General features: G+C 43.1%; 1 protein-coding gene across 10 annotated transcripts in view; it reads left to right on the forward strand.

The window, feature by feature from the left end:
* Positions 1–308: 308 nt before the first annotated feature.
* The window catches only part of htt (huntingtin), a 34848-nt gene continuing 12456 nt past the window's right edge, over positions 309–22700 (forward strand). For 4 of the 10 annotated variants that reach the window (XM_008277913.1, XM_008277918.1, XM_008277914.1 and 1 more), the window contains exons 1-45: positions 309–686; positions 1780–1863; positions 3767–3899; positions 4110–4169; positions 4278–4357; positions 4584–4722; positions 4845–4986; positions 5180–5358; positions 5454–5658; positions 6029–6076; positions 6335–6412; positions 6537–6940; positions 10032–10158; positions 10246–10361; positions 10471–10582; positions 10875–11012; positions 12117–12373; positions 12459–12598; positions 12716–12779; positions 12937–13037; positions 13180–13326; positions 13593–13713; positions 13825–13970; positions 14133–14314; positions 14464–14681; positions 14836–14962; positions 15062–15186; positions 15276–15386; positions 15565–15642; positions 17099–17322; positions 17469–17547; positions 17693–17854; positions 17941–17996; positions 18150–18298; positions 18484–18620; positions 18725–18841; positions 19535–19657; positions 19769–20028; positions 20169–20311; positions 20477–20705; positions 20952–21093; positions 21395–21574; positions 21727–21903; positions 22138–22214; positions 22486–22621. In XM_008277913.1, coding sequence (XP_008276135.1) covers positions 589–686; positions 1780–1863; positions 3767–3899; positions 4110–4169; positions 4278–4357; positions 4584–4722; positions 4845–4986; positions 5180–5358; positions 5454–5658; positions 6029–6076; positions 6335–6412; positions 6537–6940; positions 10032–10158; positions 10246–10361; positions 10471–10582; positions 10875–11012; positions 12117–12373; positions 12459–12598; positions 12716–12779; positions 12937–13037; positions 13180–13326; positions 13593–13713; positions 13825–13970; positions 14133–14314; positions 14464–14681; positions 14836–14962; positions 15062–15186; positions 15276–15386; positions 15565–15642; positions 17099–17322; positions 17469–17547; positions 17693–17854; positions 17941–17996; positions 18150–18298; positions 18484–18620; positions 18725–18841; positions 19535–19657; positions 19769–20028; positions 20169–20311; positions 20477–20705; positions 20952–21093; positions 21395–21574; positions 21727–21903; positions 22138–22214; positions 22486–22621 — 6351 coding nt within the window. In that variant the 5' untranslated portion in view covers positions 309–588. The remainder of the gene's footprint in view (positions 687–1779; positions 1864–3766; positions 3900–4109; positions 4170–4277; positions 4358–4583; positions 4723–4844; positions 4987–5179; positions 5359–5453; positions 5659–6028; positions 6077–6334; positions 6413–6536; positions 6941–10031; positions 10159–10245; positions 10362–10470; positions 10583–10874; positions 11013–12116; positions 12374–12458; positions 12599–12715; positions 12780–12936; positions 13038–13179; positions 13327–13592; positions 13714–13824; positions 13971–14132; positions 14315–14463; positions 14682–14835; positions 14963–15061; positions 15187–15275; positions 15387–15564; positions 15643–17098; positions 17323–17468; positions 17548–17692; positions 17855–17940; positions 17997–18149; positions 18299–18483; positions 18621–18724; positions 18842–19534; positions 19658–19768; positions 20029–20168; positions 20312–20476; positions 20706–20951; positions 21094–21394; positions 21575–21726; positions 21904–22137; positions 22215–22485; positions 22622–22700) is intronic. The other 6 variants (XM_008277915.1, XM_008277920.1, XM_008277922.1 and 3 more) reach the window with 3 other exon arrangements.

Here is a 22700-nt window from a genome sequence, read left to right on the forward strand (position 1 = left end):
CAGGTGAAAGATAGGCGTCCATGCATCTTAATCGTATTCTCAAGACCCTTTCTCTGCTCTCACAACTCCCCCCATCTTTGGCGCACTGATAAAAGCCACAGCTTCAAAATTGTGTTGAACAAATCTGCCTTGCAGTCTGGATTTCAGGGGTCCCGTGACAGCAACAATAACAACAAAAGAAAAAAAGCCGCAGTCCCTCATTGGTTCTTTAACAAGTCACTCAACCCAAATCCGCAGTCTGATTGGCCACTCACGCTTCACCCCTCCCCTCTCTGTCAAGCTGTCACATATGCCACTTCCTGGTGTGATTGGTCGGGGGAACGCAGCGCTGCATCAAAGATGGCTTATTATCAGCCAACATTTGGTTCATTTAGGAGTAATATTGTGACAAAATAAGAGACATCTTGCAAGAAGACAAAGCGGAGAGCCGGTGGTAGCTGTCGCGAGCAGTGTTAGCACTCTCGTCGCACTACGCACCTCTTGCTCTCTCCGTGCGCTAACGTTAACTTGTCCCCACTGTGCTAGCTAGTTAGCTGACATAGTAAATATTAGCTAGTCAAGCAGGCTCGCTTATTGTAGATTGCTAAAATGGCCACCATGGAGAAACTGATGAAGGCCTTTGAGTCTCTGAAGTCATTCCAGCAACAGCAGGGGCCACCGACCGCTGAGGAGCTTGTCCAGAGACAGTAAGTGCTTTTTTGACCATCGGCGATATAATAGCGAGCTAGCACCCGTTAGGCTAGTGACTTAGCTCGCTAGCAACGCTAGTGCCTCTCAGGTTGCTAACCAAGGTTTATTAGATAGCTTGGAGCTAGTCACGCTAACATGCAAGCTAGCAACCAGTCTAAGCACTTATTTAAACTTCTCAGCCATTTTAGAGCTACTTGTTGCCAGGCACTGCGTCTCTGCTTTTTGAGGCTTCTTCTCTTGATGTTATCGTGATCAGATTTACTGATAGTTAGGATCAGACTACTTGAATGATAGTCAACACAGAGGGCAACCGCTCATTGATGGCCACGCATGTGTGAGGGTAAATGTAACGGTTCTGTATGACGTGAATAACTGCACGGGAGTTGGATATTATAAGCTGTATACTAAATGTTTTTGCCTATGACCAGGTGCATTAACATGGGGGCCTTCTGGACTGACGTCATCTCCAAGTTTTTGTGGCCAGCCTTTATTTTTAATTTTTGAAGATTGATAGAAGGAAGTGTAGATTAATTCATGTACTGTTAAATAGTGTATTTAGTCCATAACTCGGAGTTCATAAATCTTTTGTGCTGTGTCTCTTTCTGTGTCCCCTAAGTTGTATGTAAAACCTTGCTTCAACCTTCTTAAGCTGCTGCCATTATGTTACTGTGCTATAGGCTTTATGAGTAGATGCAGGAGAAATTGGTGTGAAATTGTGCCCTTGTGAGTTTCCCCTTCAGCATTGTGACACATTTGAAAAGGTCATTTCTCCCTTTTAAATCAGGACCACTCTTGGCTTGAGTTTAAATGTACACTGCGAATCCTTTCATGCCCTCATGGGGATTTCTGCAGTTGATGTCTTTTCTGTGGCATCTACAGAAGTGAGCTGTGTCGCAGTGTTCAGCATTGTGTCTCTCCATTGTGCCGTTTTGTTATAAGTAAATGATGTAATTCAGATCCTGTGTAGAGATGGATTGACTTCACAGTAGTAAAATTTCATGAATGCGCTGCCTCGTTCTCTGAACCTAATCTGTCTTCGCTTCTCTACTTGTCTTATGCTTTCTCTCTCATCTTCTCGTGCTTCCACAGAAAAAAGGAGCAGGCTACCACAAAGAAGGACAGGGTGACCCACTGTCTGACAATATGTGAAAACATCGTGGCTCAGTCACTGAGGTAGGCCTTGTTAATTGCAGTCTGTTTTGTTTCAGTTAAATCTTGTCGGATTTCCCTTTACTTACCCTTGTAAGACTGTAACCTATAAAATCATTAGGAGCCCAAGATAACTTGTGTGTGAGGAAACTAAGAGTTAAGGCTGTAGAAAAGCTGTGAATGTCTGAAAAGGTTGACATTTTGACTTGTCATAGTGGTAAAACTACAGGTGTTACATGTAATATTAACAATGGCTCTGTTCTAAGCAAGTGTCCCAGTAAAGGCGCCTTTAGAAGGTGCAACAACAATGATTTCTAAGTTTTCTGCATATCGCACTGTGCAGGATGTGTGTAATAAAATCTTGGCCTCAGTCTGTGCCAGACTCCACAACGCTGATTTGATGCGTGTCACGTGTGATAGAAGCACAGTGAATAGTAGCACCACAGGGCGTACAAAAAGAGAGGCACATGAGAGTAGCGGCATATTATCACTGCCCCTTTTAAGTTTTGTTGCCAGAGTCAAACAAATAATTTTTCCCTTTTACTTTTTTTTTTGTCAAAAATTCAGAAATAGCACATATGTGTCAGTTGATGCCATATTCTCATATATGTTTGTTGACCTTTGCCAGTAGATCAAACCGACCAAACAGACCTTAAGCTGTCACAGCAAGCTGTCGTGTACAATACAAGCAGCTAAATGAGAGCCAACTCCTAATTTTACTAATGACCATTTGGGACGATAAACTATGCACAAAGTTTGACAATTTCAGGCAAAAGACTGAGTTGTCATCTTACACTGGTGATGTCATTTGCAACCAGAGTCTGTGTAGTAGTGACCGGGAGTGGGACCTCAATATCGCGTTTCTACCATTCGGTCACTACTGCACAGGCTCTGGTTGTAAATGTCAACAGTGATACATGACAGCACCCACTTCCAAGATATTTTGCCTTATTTTTTATACAATAGGAGTGTAGTGACATGTTATCTATCTTTACATAATAGAATAGAATAAATAGAATATACTTTATTTATCCCCAACCTGGGAAATTTACACGCCACAGCAGCATCTAAAAATATAGAAAGAAAGTACAAGAAAATAACAATAATTAAGTAATATGCATCCCGATGTCCGCACACAGCAGGTCTAAGTCCACATACTGGCAGAATGTGGGGAGAGTGGTAGAGAGCGATGTGTGATTTAAGTCTCCTGAGATGACAATCAGAGACTGAGGGTGTGATGTTTGCAGCTAGGACACTGAACTATGGATGAGTTCACAGGCTGCAGCAGCATCAGCCGAGGGGGGGATGTAAACTGCAATCACCAGGACATGCAAAAACTCCCTCGGCAGGTAAAACGGCCGCAAACCAAATGCCAGCAGTTCAACATCCTTCGTGTAGCGCCGATCTTTAACGCTAACGTGCCCAGCATTACACCATCTCTCATTCACATACATGGCGAGTCCCCCGCCTTTCTTCTTACCACTCTCCCTCCAGCTCCGGTCCACTCTGACCAGGTGAAATCCATCCAAAAGTTACGAGTGAGTCCGGAGTGAGTTCTTTCAGCCATGACTCCGAGAACAACATAAAGCTGCACTCCTGATACTCCCACTGCAGCCTGGTCAGCACTGTTAGCTGTTAGCCCTTCCATCCATTAGGGAGAGACCTCACCTTTCCCGTGATGATGGACAGGACGGACGGCTTGTAGCATCTACATACAGTCTATGTTTGCAGCTGTGTTTTTTTAAACTTTTGCTTGTCAAAATGTCAATTGTGAAAAAGACTTAATGCTCCTTAATGGTCACTTTTGTGCGAGTTAGTTCATGTTAACAGTTTAGTAAATATTATATTGTTACAGACAAATACAAAAATGTGGGCACATTTAATATGGTTATGTGTAATAATATTTGCCTGACTTTTTTCTCTACGGTCCTGGGAACAGAACATCTCCAGAGTTTCAGAAACTGCTTGGCATCGCCATGGAGATGTTCCTGCTTTGTAGTGATGACAGCGAATCAGATGTCCGGATGGTAGCCGATGAGTGCCTGAACAAAATCATCAAAGTGAGTGGGACGCTGCAGGCTCCTTTCAATGTTCCCCTTCATATTGTTTTTCAAGAATTGTACAAAAAGTTCATCATCATTTAATTTTGAATTGATATTCTATGGGAGCAGATAAATAATTAGCAAAATATACTTTGGAACATTATTTCTATGATATATTTTTTGAATCAATCATGTTGCACGGGGTGCTCTTTTGACTTTTATCTTTAGGCATTGATGGACTCCAACTTGCCTCGACTGCAGCTGGAGCTGTACAAAGAAATTAAAAAGGTAATGAGATATAGGTTTGTATAGTGAGACATTTTCATACTAAAAGATATTATGATAGTAGACAAGGTGAAATTAGGGCTACTAAAAAGTGTTTGTTTGTTTCTGTAGAATGGTGCCTCTCGGAGTCTGAGGGCAGCTTTGTGGAGGTTTGCTGAGCTTGCCCACCTCATCAGACCACAGAAATGCAGGTAAAAACTCAAATACCTGAAAAATGGCTTTTTACTTAATTCACACACAAATTGTTTCATGCTAAGGGTGGGAATGTTGTTTAAAATTTGATTCACTTACTTTTTAAACTATATATCCTCTGTGGTAGGGGCAAACACATTACCACTCTACTACTCTGCTCTTTTCTCCTTATCATTAATTTGTGTTCTTACATGTCCCTTCCTCTGTCTCTCCGTTGTTGTGCAGACCCTACCTGGTAAACCTGTTGCCGTGCCTCACCAGAATTACCAAGCGGCAGGAGGAGATGGTGCAGGAGACATTGGCTGCAGCAATGCCCAAGATCATGTCAGCTTTGGGACATTTTGCCAATGATAGCGAGATTAAGGTATCCACACTTGTGAATGCTAAGATGGAAAAAAGTTGTTGTGTGGTAGACACCACGTCCACGATGACAAATGCATGTCCTGCTAGCTTGTCTTCATTGTAATCAAACCCCTTCTGTTTCAGGTGCTGCTGAAGTCCTTTGTGGCCAACTTAAAGTCCAGCTCCCCCACCATCAGACGGACAGCAGCCAGCTCGGCTGTCAGTGTGTGCCAACACTCCAGACGCACCAGCTACTTCTACACCTGGCTTCTTAATGTGCTGCTGGGTAGGTCACACAAAAGCTCACGCCCAGACTCTAGGCTTGCACATTCCCTCCTTTTGTACTTATAACTTTACAGTTCCGCTTATATCTGCTAACATTTGTGAGTTAACTTTGTGTAAAATTGCTTTTAGCTACAGTACCCATGCAGTAAAATAGCACACAGTGACATACACTGTGTCCTCTTGTCATTTTCCAGGTCTGCTGGTTCCAGTGGATGACGAACACCCGAGCCACCTCATTCTGGGGGTTCTGTTAACGCTTCGCTACCTGATGCCTCTGCTGCAGCAGCAAGTCAACACCACGAGCCTCAAAGGAAGCTTTGGAGTGATGAGAAAAGAGGCTGACGTGCAGCCAACACCTGAACAACTGCTGCAGGTGAGAGGCAGAGTGTGTCTGTAAGAAAGTGAGCTTGCATGTGTACCTGTGTTTGTATAACTATTTGTGTAATAATTCTGTGTGTGTGTTTGAAGGTGTACGAGCTGACCCTACACTACACGCAGCACTGGGATCACAATGTGGTCACAGCTGCTCTGGAGCTCCTGCAGCAGGTGTTCAGGACTCCCCCTCCAGAGCTCCTGCACATGCTCATCACCGCCGGCAGCATTCCACATGCCAGTGTGTTTCGACAGGACACTGAGAACCGAGCGCGTTCTGGCAGCATCCTTGAGCTCATTGGTAATCGCATCAATCATTTGGGACTGCATGTGTTATGAAACTTGTTATCTCTGTTGTATGATGTGATAAGGGCTTTTAAGTATTTACATAAACCCCCATCACTTGGGACACAAATACATCCACTTCAGGTTGCTTCTAATTCATTCACTCATACTGACCTTGGCAGGAAATCAGTCAGCCAAACTGTGTTGGTTCTCCACTGTAGTTTCTGCTTTGGTCTGCGTTTGTGGCCTTTTTCTTTGCACCTTAACTAATTTCTTCTCATCTTTAATTAATTGTTTCTGTTTCCTAAAAGTCTTTTCTGAGCTTTTTGCTGCTTTTCTCCTCCTCACCTGCTGTTTTCTGCTTCCTGTTTTCCTGCCATTTGCAGCAGGGGGAGGGTCTTCCTGCAGTCCACTCCTTCTCAGGAAACAGAGAGGTGACTATTTATCTCCTCTGCTCACCTCTGACCTCTTACTGATGTTTCAGTCGGTGCTCGGGCAGCTTTATCTTCGACTGACTCACTTTAGGCACTGCTTTCAGCTCTTAATTCTTGATATGCTGTTAACCTTATGTATATACAGAATGTCTTTGCATTCATTTTGAATAAAATGCCCCCCACCTAGGTTTTAATCTCTTTTTCCTCTCTTAATCTCATGGTAATGCTAATGTCTGACAATAGATCTGTTGTTTGCAGGTAAAATGCTCTCGGGGGAGGAGGATGGGTTAGAGGATGACCCTGACAGGACTGACGTCACGACTGGTGCCTTCGCAGGTGAGACACCGTCACCAGAAAGTATATGTAAAGTATCAACTAACTGTGGCAGTCTTACTAACTTTACAGTGTAAAATAAGATGCCAATACCCTAGAAAAACTAAGTGTGTTTTTGTGACTTCAGCATCAGTCGTAGGCGCAGACGGCTCCTCTGCGGCCCAGGTGGACATCATCACCGAGCAACCACGCTCCTCCCAGCACACTCTGCAGCCCGGTGACTCTGTGGACCTCAGCGCCTCCTCAGAGCAGGGCGGCGGTGGAGGCGGGACGTCTGCGTCAGGCACTCCAGAGTCACCCAATGACAACGAGGAGGAAATGCTGAGTCGGAGCTCCAGCGGCGGAGCCAACGTTACGCCAGAAACGGCTGACTACACCACACCAGAGAATGCCACTCCAGAGGGTGGGCCCCTAGGAGAAGGAGGGCCACTGCTAGGCACCAATGATCGCTCACTTCCACCCAGCGACTCCTCCCAGACCACCACAGAGGGACCAGACTCGGCTGTCACCCCTTCAGACGTAGCAGAACTGGTCAGTGTGACTGTGTGGGCATGAAAGTCAAGTCAACTACATGCAAGTAGTTGAGACTACAGCCTGAACATACACTACTTTACTTGTGCGTATATGTGTGTGTTTGTGTGAAATACAGAGGGCAGCGTAATTCCCTAGACAAATAAAGATTTAATTACCCTGTCAGGCTGCAATTAACTATGAACCCTTATGTCCCTAATGGCATTGTTCTCGGTTTAAGAATGATGCTTCACGTCATAGAATTGGGATTTGTAGAATGGATCAGACTTTGCTTCCTTTTCCCTCATTTTCTTAAGCATTAGAGGAACCATATCAGGTGTTTTGCATATTTTTGCTCATTGTTTGCAAATTGCTTAGTTCAAATTTACTGTAACACACCTTTTCCTGGAGACTTTTTCCAAGATAAAATGCAGTTTATCATACTAGCTATTGGAAGTGCTCTTCAGAAAATAAATTATCATACTAAAAATCATCCTTTAAAGTCATGTGCGCCTGTCACACTCTTTGAAGGAGTATGATTTTCTATGTCGGTATTTTTCATACTGTGTTTTTGTGCTCCTAGACATGACATTCCTTTAAATTAGTTATTTTTGGCTGCTGGGCTCATGATATGGTCCACGATCTCTTTCTGCTGTAAAGATACTGACTTACTTTCACTGTTCTTCAGAAAATAAATTACTTCTTGCCAGCAAAACATTCTTAGTCAAGTTCAGGCTGTGTGTTGATGATATTTTAGGACAGAATCACGATCCACAATCTAACTCACAATTCTCCCCAGAGATGAGATGATAGTGATTAGTTGTGCATAATGTTGCCTGGATACAAACACTCTCACTTGAACTCAAGCCTAAAGCTCCAACTCTAAATCTCTGCATTTTGTTTTTGCATAGATTTTATAATACAAGTCCTGGCTGGATTTTTGTCTCAGCTGCTTTTAAGCTTCCTTTGAAAGTTCAGTAGCTGCTAATCAGATAGCCCCATCCTGTCTTGTGTTTTCCTTCCTGTGGACTGGCTAGGTCACTGTTGTGGCAGTCCTCAGTTTCACCCCCTCTGCAGTGAGTCTCTCCAACTCCAGCATCCTGGGAGTGCAGCTGGCGAGGCTAGTGATCTGTCTTATCACGGATGGACTTTGGACAAAGAGCAGAGCCAGGACTAGCATTGCCAGCTGCAGTCCAAGATGGTAGAGTTGGAGTTTGTCTGCAGGATGAGAGACTCACTGGAGAGGGAGCTAAATGACATTGACCACCACAACAGCAACCTGGCCAGCCAGCAGCTTGGGAAACACAAGGTGGGATGATAGCTGGCTAGTTAGCAGCGACTGAATGTCCAAAATGGAATACTTATATAGCACCCCCAATGATGTGACCTGTATGATTCAGAAAAGTAAATCATATGGGAAATTAAGCTCGTCAAAATAAGAGGGTTGTGAAATCGCAGATCCCCCAAGTCAGAAAATCATGTGAGTAAAACTGCAGTGATGCTTTGAGAAGACATGTTGTAAAAGAAGCTGAAGAAACTCACTAGTGGAAAACGTTAGAGCTAAAAAGAAAAACACTACAATTGCACTTTAACATAATAGGCTGGTTCTGTAGCACAAGGATGGATTATCACTATTAAAATACATCCACTGTTGTGGATGTAGTCCTTGCCCTTAACACGACTGCTAACATTTTTAAACGTCATTTTAAGACAAAAATAGAACATATATTTCTATTTTTTTGGGTAAACGTGTACAACTACATGCAAACCACTTATGTGGAAGTTTAACATATTTAACAACACAATAGTTTTATAGTTTGATATTTTTATAACTGCTTTTTCAAACACATTGGAAGAGGTGTTATGTTACACCTTAAACTCAGTTTTTTGGAGGGTAGCAGGTCAGCCTGACTTGCCTCCCACAAACCAGACAAAATGTTTCCATTCTAACAATTCTACTTCTATGGTCTTGCCCCCTCTCCTATTTCCTCCTCACTTCGTCGCAGTCGCGCACTCCATTGCCGCGGGTGATTGAGCCGTCCCCACCCTCACCAACTTCCACAGAGGGGCCCGATGCCACAGACAGCGACTCCTCTGTCTACACTGCTTCCTCTTCGTCGTCTTCTTTCTCTTTCACCTCCTCTTCCTCCTTCTATGCCACCTCCTCCTCCTCTAGCACTAGCGACAAGGTCAGCCAATTGGACGCTTTGAACAGAGCGGCAGGGGCTTGCTTGTCTCGAAACGTTTGGCTTTCTTCTTCCTTTCTCCTTTCGTTGGCTTGTTCGTCTCTCAACCCATGCACAAAATTTTCCCGGCTTGTTACTGTTTTTTCCCCCCTCTTGTTGTCGGTGACAATATATGATGAATGCCCCTTTTTGTTTTCCTCGTTTCAAGTGATATTCTCCCAAATAGTTGATGGTTTTTGAAAGACTTTTGCAAAAACAAGCAACCCCGATGCCCTGTGTGATTGGCTTGCAATGGAGGCATGGAGGCCAACTGTCCCTTAACTGTTTCCTTTAGATTTCATTCTTTCTACCATTTGGAGAGGCTGTGACGGGCTTTTGTTCCAGTAGAAGCTAAAACTAGGGAATAAAATAATGTGCAGTGTATTTCAATTTTTTTCAGCAGTACTCAGTTGGTGCAATCCTTCTAGGAAGAGATCTTGTCTAAAAAGACAAGATCAGCTGTGTTGGAGCTCTCTTGCTAAAAAGCCATATAAATGACCTAAAAGGTAGTGGTGCTTGGGGTAGTTCATCCTAGAGTGTCTTCAGAGTCAGTGTGGATCAAAAGCTTGCTCTTCCTCTGGAGTGTAACAACTAGAATTTCTGTAGCCTGTGCTTTTTCCCTGTATGTAGTTAATTTGCTGTAAATTGCGTTCACCCAAGCATGATTCAGTGGACCTTTGATAGGGGAATGATTGTTTGACTTTCAATTTTAGTCATTTGTTGTAATGTCTTCTTCCTCAATCCAGCATAACTAACTCAATGAGTCGAAACTATATCGTTATTGTTTGCATGCGGTTGCATTTCAGACTGAGACAAATTGTTGCATGTAGTGTGTTTGTGAAGTTTTGGTTCCTATTAGAGATGTTTGTCTTTTGTGTGTGCTTAAGGTCCTGGATGGCAGTGAGAGTCAATATTCTGGGATGCAGATTGGAACACTACAGGATGAAGAGGATGAAGGAACACCGTCTTCCTCGCAGGAAGAACCCCCAGAACCCTTCCTGCAGTCAGCACTGGGTATGTTTGTGTGCACAGCAACACAGACAGGCTCTGCTTATTGATAGAAGGCCTTAATCGTGGTTTTTGTTTTGGTGATCTGTGCAGCTCTGAGCAAGCCCCACCTCTTCGAAGGCAGAGGTCACAACCGGCAGGGTTCAGACAGCAGTGTGGACCGCTTCATACCAAAAGATGAACCTGCTGAACCTGAACCTGATAATAAGGTAAAGACATCCCCACAAAAATATCCTTTCTAGTTGTTTACAATCGAAAGAGAGGTCAAAAAAGTCATATCTTGTATCTGATTATGTAACTCCTGTGCCTGTCTATTAGCCATCACGAATCAAGGGTCCAATTGGACACTATACAGACCAGGGGGTGGAGCCGCTAGTGCACTGTGTACGGCTTCTTTCTGCTTCTTTTCTGCTGACAGGCCAAAAAAATGGTGAGTGGCTTTCAAAATAACTCAAAATGACAATATGCATTTACCAAACAAGGTTGGAAAACACAAGAACAATAATTTGACTAATTTAAGTCAGGTCGCAACCAAATTCATTTAAATTTAAATACCTATTTTAAATTTTTTTTAAAAAAAGGAACGTTGGCCTGTAAAGTCAAACCTCCCAACTGCAGAATATAACTTGTCTGTTCAGGCCTCGGCTTTATACAGTTTTCTGACTTTTGCTTGTTTGTGCATGTGTCTGACATTTCTGTTTGCCTTTGTTGACTTTCTCCAGGTTTGATCCCTGACAAAGAGGTGCGAGTGAGCGTGAAGGCCTTGGCAGTCAGCTGTGTTGGAGCAGCAGCTGCACTGCATCCTGAAGCCTTCTTTAATTCCCTCTACCTGGAGCCGCTGGACGGCATTCCAGTAGAAGGTAGGAGTCAATTGCTAATACCCTCCTATTTAAATGATCCTCAACAGCTATTGGATTAGTAAAATGCTTTCTGGACACAATTATGCCTGCAGTAACAGTAAAAAGTGTGGTCGATGAAGATGGTTTTATTAGTGATTTCTGTACTAGAAATGGTGCACACAAATGCCCATACAACCATACTTTGTAGTATGCCAGAAAAACATTTAGTGTGTCCCCATACATAGCACATCAAATGCATTTTGCCAAAAATACAGGCTGTCCTCCTAGAGCCTGTCTTATTTTGCATTATGTAAGCCGGTATGCTTTTTCTGGACATTCTGACCCATAATCCTCTGCATAGCAGAAGGTTTGTCACAGTTTCTCGTGCAAGTAACAAACTTGAGCTGCACAGAGCACTCAGACGTACAACAGCTTATTTCACAGACTGCAATGGATATATGCACAAAGTTTAGGGCACAATGTTATGACACACTAGAACGTCCCAGTTTTATGCGCACTGCATGCAACAGCAGGTACTTTATAAGGGCAGCAGTAAATGTATGCAAAATATACATTGTCAAATGTTTTAGTTATTAAACTCAATAAACTAGATGAACTAAGAAACCTTACCTCAGTTGAAAATCTGACATTTAGTGGCGTTTTCTGAGATTTTTCCTCATCAGAGATTGGAAACTAGAATTCCCAGTTGCCATTGAATTCAGTAATAATGCAACTAATGTTTTATTCAATAACACTTACTGAAAGTGTAGAATGAGATAGCTGGCTGTTTTGCATTTTGATGGAGCACAGCAAGTGTTATTCAGAGCTGACATTTTGACTTGTCATAGTAGGAAAGGTACATGTGACACTACTAACATGAACAGTAGCTGTGACCGTGAACCAGTTCACACGATATCAAGAACACATATAACCAACTCAATGGAATTCAGCCATTTTCAATTTTATGTATACCCGTGCTTTTGCTTCTGTGATCTGTCAAAGTATATTTTATGAAAAAGGCCTGTATTGCATGTGTCAGTTGCAAAATGTATTAACTAACACCTGTGTTTTTGTGTGGCATTAACCCTGTGTTTGACGATGCTCTCTTTCTCTGTCCCCCTGCAGAACAGCAGTATATCAGTGATGTTCTGGGCCTCATTGACCATGGGGACCCCCAGATCAGAGGCGCCACAGCCATCCTATGCGGAGCTATCATACAGGCTGCTCTCACCAAAACACGCTACAACATACACACTTGGCTGGCCGGTGTGCAGAGTGCAACTGGTAACCCTCTGTCCCTGGTGGACTTGGTACCTTTGCTCCAGAAAACTCTGAAAGACGAATCCTCCGTCACCTGCAAGTTGGCTTGTTCTGCAGTCAGGGTAAGACGTGATCTGAGTGTGTCAGTTGTCTGTGTTCTGAGTGAGTGTTTGTGAGTCTTTACCTTTTTTGTGTGATGTGTTTCAGCACTGCATCATGACGGTGTGTAGCAGTACCCTGAGTGAGCTTGGCTTGCAGTTGGTGATAAATCTGTTTGCTCTGAGGGACTCTTCCTATTGGCTTGTTCGCACTGAGCTCTTGGAAACTCTGGCTGAGTTGGATTTCCGGTATGATAAATTCTGTAATTTGCTGTTTCAAAACCACTATAACCTATACCCTAACAATGCCTGATAAATACAGTGTCTTTTGTCTATTAACGATATTTACGATTTCCTGTGCTTTAGATTGGTTAATTTCTTGGAGAGGAAAACTGAGGTTTTACACAAAGGAGATCACCACTACACTGGGGTGAGTTATCCAGTCTACCTTCCTTGTAATGTCTGCTGTGTACAGTGCAAGTGTTAAATGCAAGTGTTAGACTCCCAAACACACATGCAGGATGTATAATTTTAAGTTCTCAACATTCAGCTGCTGACTGTGAGCCCAAATTTCTTTCTCTATCTAGTGTCTGCGGCTGCAAGAAAGGGTCCTGAATGATGTGGTCATACGTCTGTTGGGAGATGATGATCCAAGAGTACGGCATGTGGCTGCCTCTACAGTCAGCAGGTACACTAACTCCTCACACGTAGTGTATTGGCTATGCCATGCATCCTGTACGTACTGGACTTTGCTTTAAGTACATGTTTTCTTGCCTCTCCCTTATGATCCTCTAAACCTTCCCTTGTCTCTGTGCCTGTCTCTGTAACAGACTGGTTCCCAGGTTGTTCTATGACTGTGATCAGGGCCAGGTGGATCCGGTGGTGGCGATAGCTCGGGACCAGAGTTCAGTCTACCTGCAGCTTCTTATGCATGAGACACAGCCCCCTTCCCAGTTTACAGTTAGCACAATCACAAGGTACACACATGAACTCTCTTGCATGCCTTTGGTGTCACACCTAAGGCGCTCTTAATGCTCATGTTTCTCAAAATTATCGGTCTTGTGTTTCTTTATGTCACAGTATATGTTATTGTTCAGATTAATTTACCTTTGTGCAATCTCTTTTAGGCCATAAATGTCTTTCCCTTATGATCAGAACTGCTTTGAATTAGAAGATGTAGTGTTTGCAGTTGCAAACAAAACTCCTGTGGAAGCCTCAGAACACTTATTTTTCTGTCTTCCAGGACGTACCGAGGCTACAACCTGTCCAACGCTGTGTCTGACGTCACATTGGAGAACAACTTGTCGAGAGTTGTTACTGCCGTCTCCCACGCTTTCACTTCGTCTACCTCCAAAGCCTTAACTGTGAGCATAACACTGTCCCTTTTTTGTTACTTGCTCTGCAGCAAGTTTCTGGTGTGCATGTTGTATTTTCATAACAAATTCAAATTACTATTCTTCTGTCTTTCTCTGCAGTTTGGCTGCTGTGAGGCCTTGTGCCTCCTGGCTTCAAATTTTCCAGTGGGCACTTGGAGCACAGGCTGGCACTGTGGCTATATTAGCTCCAGCAGCCACTTTTCTTCCCGCTCCAGTCTCAACCGCAGTAGGGGCAGAGCCCTCAGGTTTGTGTACCCTCTCTCGCTCATGAATTAATTTTTTTACCTCTTCATTTAATGCCATCCCAGTTGTGTTTTTATTTTGGATGGCATTAGTTTTGCTTTTCATTTCAATTCCTTTTTCTTTGTATTGCTGATCATCTTTCCTTGTGTCTCTCTGTTGTGCAGTTTGTCACAGCCCAGCAGTGCTCCAGCCTCATCGACCACCTCATCTGTACCAGACACTGAGCGGAGGACTCTGACAGTAGGAATGGCCAACATGGTGCTGTCTTTACTATCCTCTGCCTGGTTTCCACTGGATCTCTCAGCACATCAGGACGCACTATTGCTTTCTGGCAACCTGCTCGCTGGTGGGTAATTTGCATGAAAATGTCTTGTTTTTTTAATGTAGCTTGAAATTACATGCACAAATGTTATCCAGCTTTTCACTCAAACAAAACTTTCCAGGCAAAAGATGTAGCCTGTTATTGACTAACCAGTCTTTTAATCATGTTCCCAGCTGTGGCTCCTAAATGCATGCGCAACCCCTGGGCAGGAGAGGAGGAAGGCAGTAGCGGGAACACCAGTGGAGGTCCAAATAAGATGGAAGAGCCCTGGGCAGCGCTGTCGGAGCGCTCCCTGGTGGCCATGGTGGAGCAGCTCTTCTCCCACCTGCTTAAGGTCCTCAACATCTGCGCCCATGTGCTGGATGACACACCACCAGGACCAGCAGTTAAGGCAAGTCTGACAAGGAGGGATTGTGTTATTTGGTTTGATTTCCTCATAGTTGTAGCAAATATTTAAGCCACATTTTACTTGGATTCATCTGCTTTTATTTACAAGTTTGAGCAATGTATTGAGTTCAGTTTTTGTACTGTTTCCCAATTTTTAGGCTGCCCTCCCCTCGCTGAGCAACACCCCCTCCCTCAGTCCCATTCGTAGAAAAGGCAAAGAGAAGGAGGCTACTGAGCCCAGTGCTGCCCCGATGAGCCCAAAGAAAAGCAATGAGGTTAACACAGGTACATGCGCACCTCACCGTCCTCCAACAAAAGTACAGATCATCTCTGACTATCTGAATATTTCATAAGTTGCTATTTGTGCTTTTTTTTATTGAGCAGGCAGACCAGCAGACAGCACAGGGTCCACAGCAGTAAACAAATCCACCACCATTGGCAGCTTCTACCATCTGCCCCCCTACCTCAAGCTCTACGATGTGCTTAAAGCTACACACGCCAACTACAAGGTTAGGACACTCATCATAACAGAAAAGTGTTTGCACAAGGTTTCATAGCCTGGATGGTGGTTGTAGTAAATATTTTTGTTCTGTCATAGGTAACGTTGGACCTCCACAGCAGCCAGGAGAAGTTTGGAAGTTTCCTGCGTTCCACCTTAGATGTTCTGTCTCAGCTGCTGGAGCTGGCCACACTACATGACATCGGCAAGGTAAAGATGAATTTTATCACCTCTGTACACTCTTAAAGTTTTAATATTAGTGGGATCAGGTTAGAGGTTGATTGTAAAGTTATTTTCTTTTAATCAATGCAAGCTAGTAAACAAGCTTTTTAGTGTTTATGCTTGCTGAAATCAACAGAACATAATAATGTGTTATGTCTTCTGTCAGTGTGTGGAGGAAATTTTGGGCTACCTCAAGTCCTGCTTCTCCAGAGAACCGACCATGGCTACTGTTTGTGTACAACAGGTCAGTAATCTCTTTGTTTATGTCTCTGAATTGTAGACTTTATTTTTTGGACTGTCACTTTATTGTGTGTGGCAGTCTTTATGGTTCTAGCACTGAGCAGTGTGCTACAATCTGTCCGACTCCACACAGAGTGAGGCTGGTTCCTGCCGACAGGGCCTATAAAGGCATTGGATTCCCTGTGCGATGGTTCCATACATTATTTTTTTATGTGGTAAGAGACAGATAGTAATAATATTCTTTCTGAATTACATTTTTCGATAAGTTAGCTATAATCAGCAGGCCAAAGATAACATCACTAGTTAAGGCCCTGCTTGTTAGTTTTGAGTTAATGCCAGAATTAGACCTCTGAACTCCAAAACCTACAGGCTGGATCGAAAAACATGTTATCTTTAAAAAAAATTGCCACAATTACACACTTTGTCATTGAAAGAAACTGAACAGGACAAATCATTGGATTTTTAACTTTCCAGCAGCCCTTGAACTAGTTATTTGTGATGTATGTTTCGTCTGAGAAAGTTCCCAATCTAATCTTAAAATCAGGATATTTCATCAATCACTGCATTTTATGTGTCTAATACAAAATTCACTAAAAATAAACCCGTTTCACCAACTAGATTTTTCAAAAAGCACAGGATTTTGGTTATATCCACACTGATTACTAATCCTGTGGAGGCAAAAGCCCACAAAAGAATCTGCTCAAGTCATAGAATAGCAAAGATGGAAAAATTTAATGATCTGATCAGTTTCAGAGATAATGGGGTTTTCCGTTAGTCTGGGTTAGCCAAACTGTCTCTAGCCAAGACAACATGATATGCATTTCCATTGCCTCATGACAAGGGACAGTCCCACCGAGCCGGGGTGGTCCTGCTTAGTAGCAGCCCTGACTACATGCCATATCATGACCATCTTCTCCCCTTAGCTGTGTCCTGAACTCATGGGTTTGTGCAGGAGACCAGCAAGAACTCCCTGTTTAGCTCTTAGTATTTTGTAGGTTATGCCTGAATCTTTGGGTTTAGAGTTTTGTTTCACGCCAGCATTTCTGTTTTTATTTTCAGATATCAGCCTTATTTTAATATTAACTAATATTTTTCAGCTACATTGGAGCTTTAAGTTACTGCTGATGGAAACTAAATAATTCTTGCTGTTGCTGCTCCACCACAAGTTTTTTACAGGCAAACAACAAGAATGCTTTAATTGTAAAAAAGTTAAGAAAATGTGGGTGTTAGGTCTGAATTCGTGGTGCACTATTTGGTCTTAAATGTTTGTGACTACTAAGAGCTTTGAGTCCCAAATGATCTTCCAATACTACGAGACACCACTAGAACATAAAAGATGTAAAGACTAAATCTGAGAATCCAGTTGATAGATTTAATAAAACTTGAAAATGCCACTTGTTGGTTTAGTTTAAGATGGTATGTTTTCAATTTGTTCTAATAGTTCAAGTATTTTTCTCTAGTTGTTGAAGACCCTGTTTGGGACCAACCTGGCCTCCCAGTATGAGGGTGTCCTGAGTGGACCCAGCCGTTCCCAGGGGAAGGCTCTCCGTCTGGGCTCTTCCAGCCTGCGACCCGGCCTCTACCACTACTGTTTCATGGCTCCATACACACACTTCACCCAGGCTCTGGCTGATGCTAGTCTTCGAAACATGGTACAGGCTGAGCAGGAGCAAGACGCCTCTGGGTGAGCAATACAGATCTTGCATTTGTGTGAATGAGATTATAGATAAGAGATAGATAATATACACCAGATGAATATATATCAAAAAGTCTGCATTGATGTGCACATATAGGATATAACAAGCTTTCCTTTTTTCTTCATGTTTCTAGATGGTTTGATGTGATGCAAAAAGCATCCAATCAGCTAAGGTCCAACATTGCAAATGCAACACGTCACAGAGGAGATAAGGTACACTTGCATTGTGCTCCTGCTTTTATCAAACTGAGACTGTGCTGTGAACAGCTAGAACTATGCTGCAGATCAAAACACCCAAGTGTTGCTTATGTGGGCTACTGCTGTTCTGAAAGCTGTTGCTTCCTCTCTGATTTCCCAGAATGCCATCCACAACCACATTCGACTGTTTGAACCGCTGGTAATCAAAGCTTTGAAGCAGTACACCACCAGCACCTCTGTGGCCCTGCAGAGACAAGTGCTAGACCTGCTCGCCCAGCTTGTGCAGCTCAGAGTCAACTACTGCCTACTCGACTCGGATCAGGTAAAACCCACACATGCACATTTTTGCATGCATACAACTTCAAATTCTATAATTTTATCTCACTTTAACATTTCTGTACATTTCAGGTCTTCATAGGCTTTGTTCTAAAGCAATTTGAGTACATTGAAGTGGGACAGTTCAGGTAAGTTTTGTCAGTAAATCCTGTAAAACAGCTACGTGTGAAGTCTTTGTGGTTACATAAATGATTAAAGCTTGCTTCCACTTGCTGTGCAATGGCTCAGATATTACAGAACTGTCCTACGCACTAAAATAACTTGTTGTGCTTCTCGCTCAGGGATTCTGAGGCCATCATTCCCAACATCTTCTTCTTTCTGGTGCTGCTGTCCTATGAGCGCTACCATTCCAAGCAGATTATCAGCATCCCCAAGATCATCCAGCTCTGTGATGGCATCATGGCCAGCGGCAGGAAGGCTGTCACACATGGTGAGAGGAACACCATCTAGTGTTTTCTTCTTTGGAGCATTGATGCTTATTTCTTCTACTTGTAAGGATGCTTTTATTGAGCTCCCCATCTTCCAAATATGTCTTTAGGGGTAATGATCATATAATAGACAGAAATGCAAAAATTGATGTGGATGTACTTGATTGCTTTCCTCCTTCCTCTACAGCCATCCCAGCCTTACAGCCAATAGTACATGACCTGTTCGTCTTGAGGGGTTCAAACAAAGCAGATGCAGGCAAAGAGCTGGATACGCAGAAAGAAGTGGTCGTCTCCATGCTGCTCAGACTCGTACAGTACCATCAGGTACAGTGACTAGTAGATGCAAAGAGAAAACACAAGTTAATGTTGTCAAATATTCCAGCCACTCTTTTCTTTTTCTTACATGTGCTTTCACATGTGTTTTGTAGGTGCTGGAGATGTTCATCCTTGTGCTGCAGCAGTGCCACAAAGAGAATGAAGACAAGTGGAAGAGATTGTCCAGACAGATAGCTGATGTCATTCTTCCCATGATTGCCAAGCAACAGGTGGGAAAGTGTTTGCAGGTGTATGTGTTTGATTCGTCATCACTTTCATCGGTGGTACACAGTAGCTGTGTTTCCATCGTGTATTTGTTTTGTTCATTTTGAAGTATTGCATAAGAAAGTTAATTGGAAATGGGAAAACTCAAAACAACTTTCTCAATTTTGTAAAAAACATTTCTGTGCTAGTTTGTGGTGTTTTTTTGTTTTTTTTTTGACTTTTTCAAAAGACTTAATGCTTCTAATGGGAGATGAAAAGCCTCTTTTTGAATAAGTTCTGACATAGCAAACATTCAACTCACATGACTGATCAGCTGTTTCTGCTGCCTCTGTTGTCTTTGCCTGCAGACAGCACAAAACATGACAGATACCAACTAATATGACCGAATAATTACAACTTGCCTGATTGAAACAATTCGTTAGACCTCCATCCAATTTTCTTCTTTTAGCCAAAGTTTTTTTTAAATTTCTTTTTCTGCTTCTTTGGCAGTTGGCAGACAACTGGTTTTGTTTCTGGCTTCCTGTATTGTTTATTACAGTCATGTGTAATGTGACCTAGACCAAATTTATTTGACAATTAAATAGAGACACTACCAGTAAAATGTTAACATGGAAATAGTAGTCAATGATACTACAATGTGTGTAATTAAATTATTTGGCAACTGTTATGTATTTAATTAAGTGTATTTGCCCCTGCAGATGCATCTGGACTCTCCGGAGGCTCTGGGAGTGTTGAACACTCTGTTTGAGACTGTGGCTCCCTCCTCCCTCAGACCTGTAGACATGCTGCTCAAGAGTATGTTCACCATCCCAGCAACCATGGTGAGACATCTGAGCTGAGATATACACAATAGTCTCAATGAACTTTTAACACCATGTGTACTTTTTTTGTTGGGTAATATTTGAAATGTTTTATGTGACTTATTCCTCCAGGCATCTGTAGCTACAGTCCAGCTGTGGGTTTCTGGTATCCTGGCAGTGCTCAGGGTGCTGGTCTCCCAGTCCACTGAGGACATCGTTCTGTCTCGGGTCCACGAGCTCTCACTCTCCCCACATCTCCTCTCCTGCCACACAATCCGCCGTCTGCATCAGCAGAGCCTCTCCCCCAATGGCCCACCTGCTGCTGACACACTCGCTAACCAAGAAGCTAATGGTGAATCTCAAAAGGCTCCCCCTGAGGAAACCTTTGCCAGGTTAGTGAGTGTATTCTCTGTGTGGCTGAGTTTTAGAATGTTTGAGGGATGTTACTGCTACGACTTTGCCCCCACATGTCTTACTCTGCCTTCCTTTAGCCTTCTTCTACTTGAAATGTCTTGCTCCCACGTTCCTCTAGGTTCCTCCTCCAGCTTGTAGGCGTGTTGCTGGATGACATTTCCACCAGGCAGGTTAAAGTGGATATCACTGAGCAGCAACACACCTTCTACTGCCAACAGCTGGGCACACTGCTCATGTGTCTCATACATGTCTTCAAAAGTGGTAAGCATATGTCCTTTCTGTATTATGTGTGTTGAAAGTGAAATTCATTAAAAATCCATCTAATTTTTCTGAGTTTGTGTGCAATAACTGTAAGCCATTCAAAAAAAAAAAAAAAAACATTATTAAATTCCTTTCTGTCTTTTTTTTGTGTGTGTGTGTTTTCAGGAATGTTTCGCAGGATTACAGCTGCAGCCAGTCGTCTCCTGAAGGGCGAGAGCGCTGGTGGTCAGACGGGCACCGAGGCCAGTCTCTTCTACCCCTTAGAGGGTCTGAACAGCATGGTGCAGTGCCTCATCACCACCCACCCATCCCTGGTGCTCCTCTGGTGCCAGGTCCTCCTCATCATCAACTACACCAACTACTCCTGGTGGGCTGAGGTTCATCAGACACCCAAGTAAGAACAAAGCAAGGAGACCCACTCATGTCAAGTTTATTTAGGTGTAGGCCCTGTACTACAAATACAGAGACTGAGTAGGTCACAAAGCAATTCTCTTAAGGTAAACAAGGAAAATACTTGACATCAACGAGTGCTTTCATATTTACTAGTAAATTCATTGAGCTATAACAAATTGAGCAAAATCATAGCACCGTATCTACATTCCATCAACCCTGCCTCTGTCCCTTCCTTTCCTTCTGCCAGAAGACACAGCCTCTCATGCACAAAGCTGCTGAGCCCTCACTCCTCAGGGGAGGGTGAAGAGGACAAGCCTGAGTCCCGGTTAGCCATGGTCAACAGAGAGATTGTACGCAGAGGAGCACTAATCCTCTTCTGTGACTATGTGGTAAGACTACTAAGAATGTTTGACCACATAGTGTGAGTGAATCCAAAATGTGTTATTAGGATAAAAACAGAAAACTTGTTTATCTAACATGCTGAATACTACATTTACACATTTCTTAACAGTAGTAACGCCACTTTCCTGAACAAAGAAAGCAGGTCCTAACTGCAGGACCAAAGTTTAAAACATCAGCAAAAGTGTTACAAAACCACATTGCCCTGAAGCACAACACTTAATCATTTTTGTAAATTGTATCACTCTGAGAAAATTGTGTAATTTATACTATATGCTACTCTCTTTTTAGTGTCAGAACCTCCATGACTCAGAGCATCTAACCTGGCTGATTGTCAACCACGTGCGTGACCTAATCAACCTTTCCCATGAGCCTCCAGTGCAGGACTTCATCAGCGCCGTCCACCGCAACTCAGCTGCCAGTGGCCTCTTCATCCAGGCCATCCAGTCCCGCTGTGACAACCTCACTACTGTAAGACAACATCCTTTTATATTTGGCTTTTTGGCCTGCCATATTTTGTCACATACATAATATATTTGTGCTTCTTTCCTGCCTTCCTTCCCCTCTCACACATCTTATTCTCTTCCTCCATCCCTCTGTCATTTTCTCTCCCATGCTTATAGCCCACCATGTTGAAGAAAACATTACAATGTTTGGAAGGCATCCACCTCAGTCAGTCTGGATCTCTGCTGATGCTTTATGTGGACAAGCTGCTCAGTACCCCCTTCAGGGTTTTGGCTCGCATGGTGGACACACTGGCATGTCGCAGGGTAGAGATGTTGCTGGCTGAGACACTACAGGTACAATTTAGAGCTGGGTGAATTTTATTGTCACATGGGAGTTTCCTTTCAAGTTGAACATGTGATAAATTACTTTGTCATAGAAGCAGGGACTTGCCTTATAGGACTTAGACATTTCTATAAGTGGATAAATACACTCACTGGGAAATGTTTGAGGAAAAAGTGTGAAAATGTTGTACTGTAATATTGTCTCTTTATCATATCCCTCATTGTGGTACCTTTTCCACTTTCCAGAATAGTATAGCGCAGCTACCTCTGGAAGAACTGGACAGGATCCAAGAATACCTCCAGACCAGTGGCTTGGCTCAGAGGTAAGAATGTACTTCTGGCTTACTTCTGACTTTTTGTAGCTAGTCCTTGCTAAAATGAGTTATGTACTTTCATCGCCCACCTGCTCAGACTAGAGCCAAGTACATGCACATTTTGGGCGGTTTTTATAGCTTGGATTTTCTAAATAATGCACGCTTCTATTTAAATTTTCAAAAACTGACTTATAATAGTAGACAATGAGCCTAAAAATGGACATTATTTAAACAAATAAATGTTAAAGTATGTCATATCCTCTGTTCATTTCTGTTCCAGGCATCAGAGGTTCTACTCCCTGCTGGACAGGTTCAGAGCCACTGTTGCCGACACTAGTAGCCCCACCCCTCCGGTGACATCACACCCTCTAGATGGAGATCCACCCCCCGCCCCTGAACTGGTTATTGCAGATAAGGTGAGGAAACGGAGACTCGGATAACCTGGATAACCAAGTACATGTAAATCTCTGGTATCACAATACAACTTTTGCTTTG

This window comes from Stegastes partitus, unplaced genomic scaffold, assembly GCF_000690725.1.
Source record: "Stegastes partitus isolate 25-593 unplaced genomic scaffold, Stegastes_partitus-1.0.2 Scaffold110, whole genome shotgun sequence".
In the NCBI taxonomy this organism is placed as follows: domain Eukaryota; kingdom Metazoa; phylum Chordata; class Actinopteri; family Pomacentridae; genus Stegastes; species Stegastes partitus.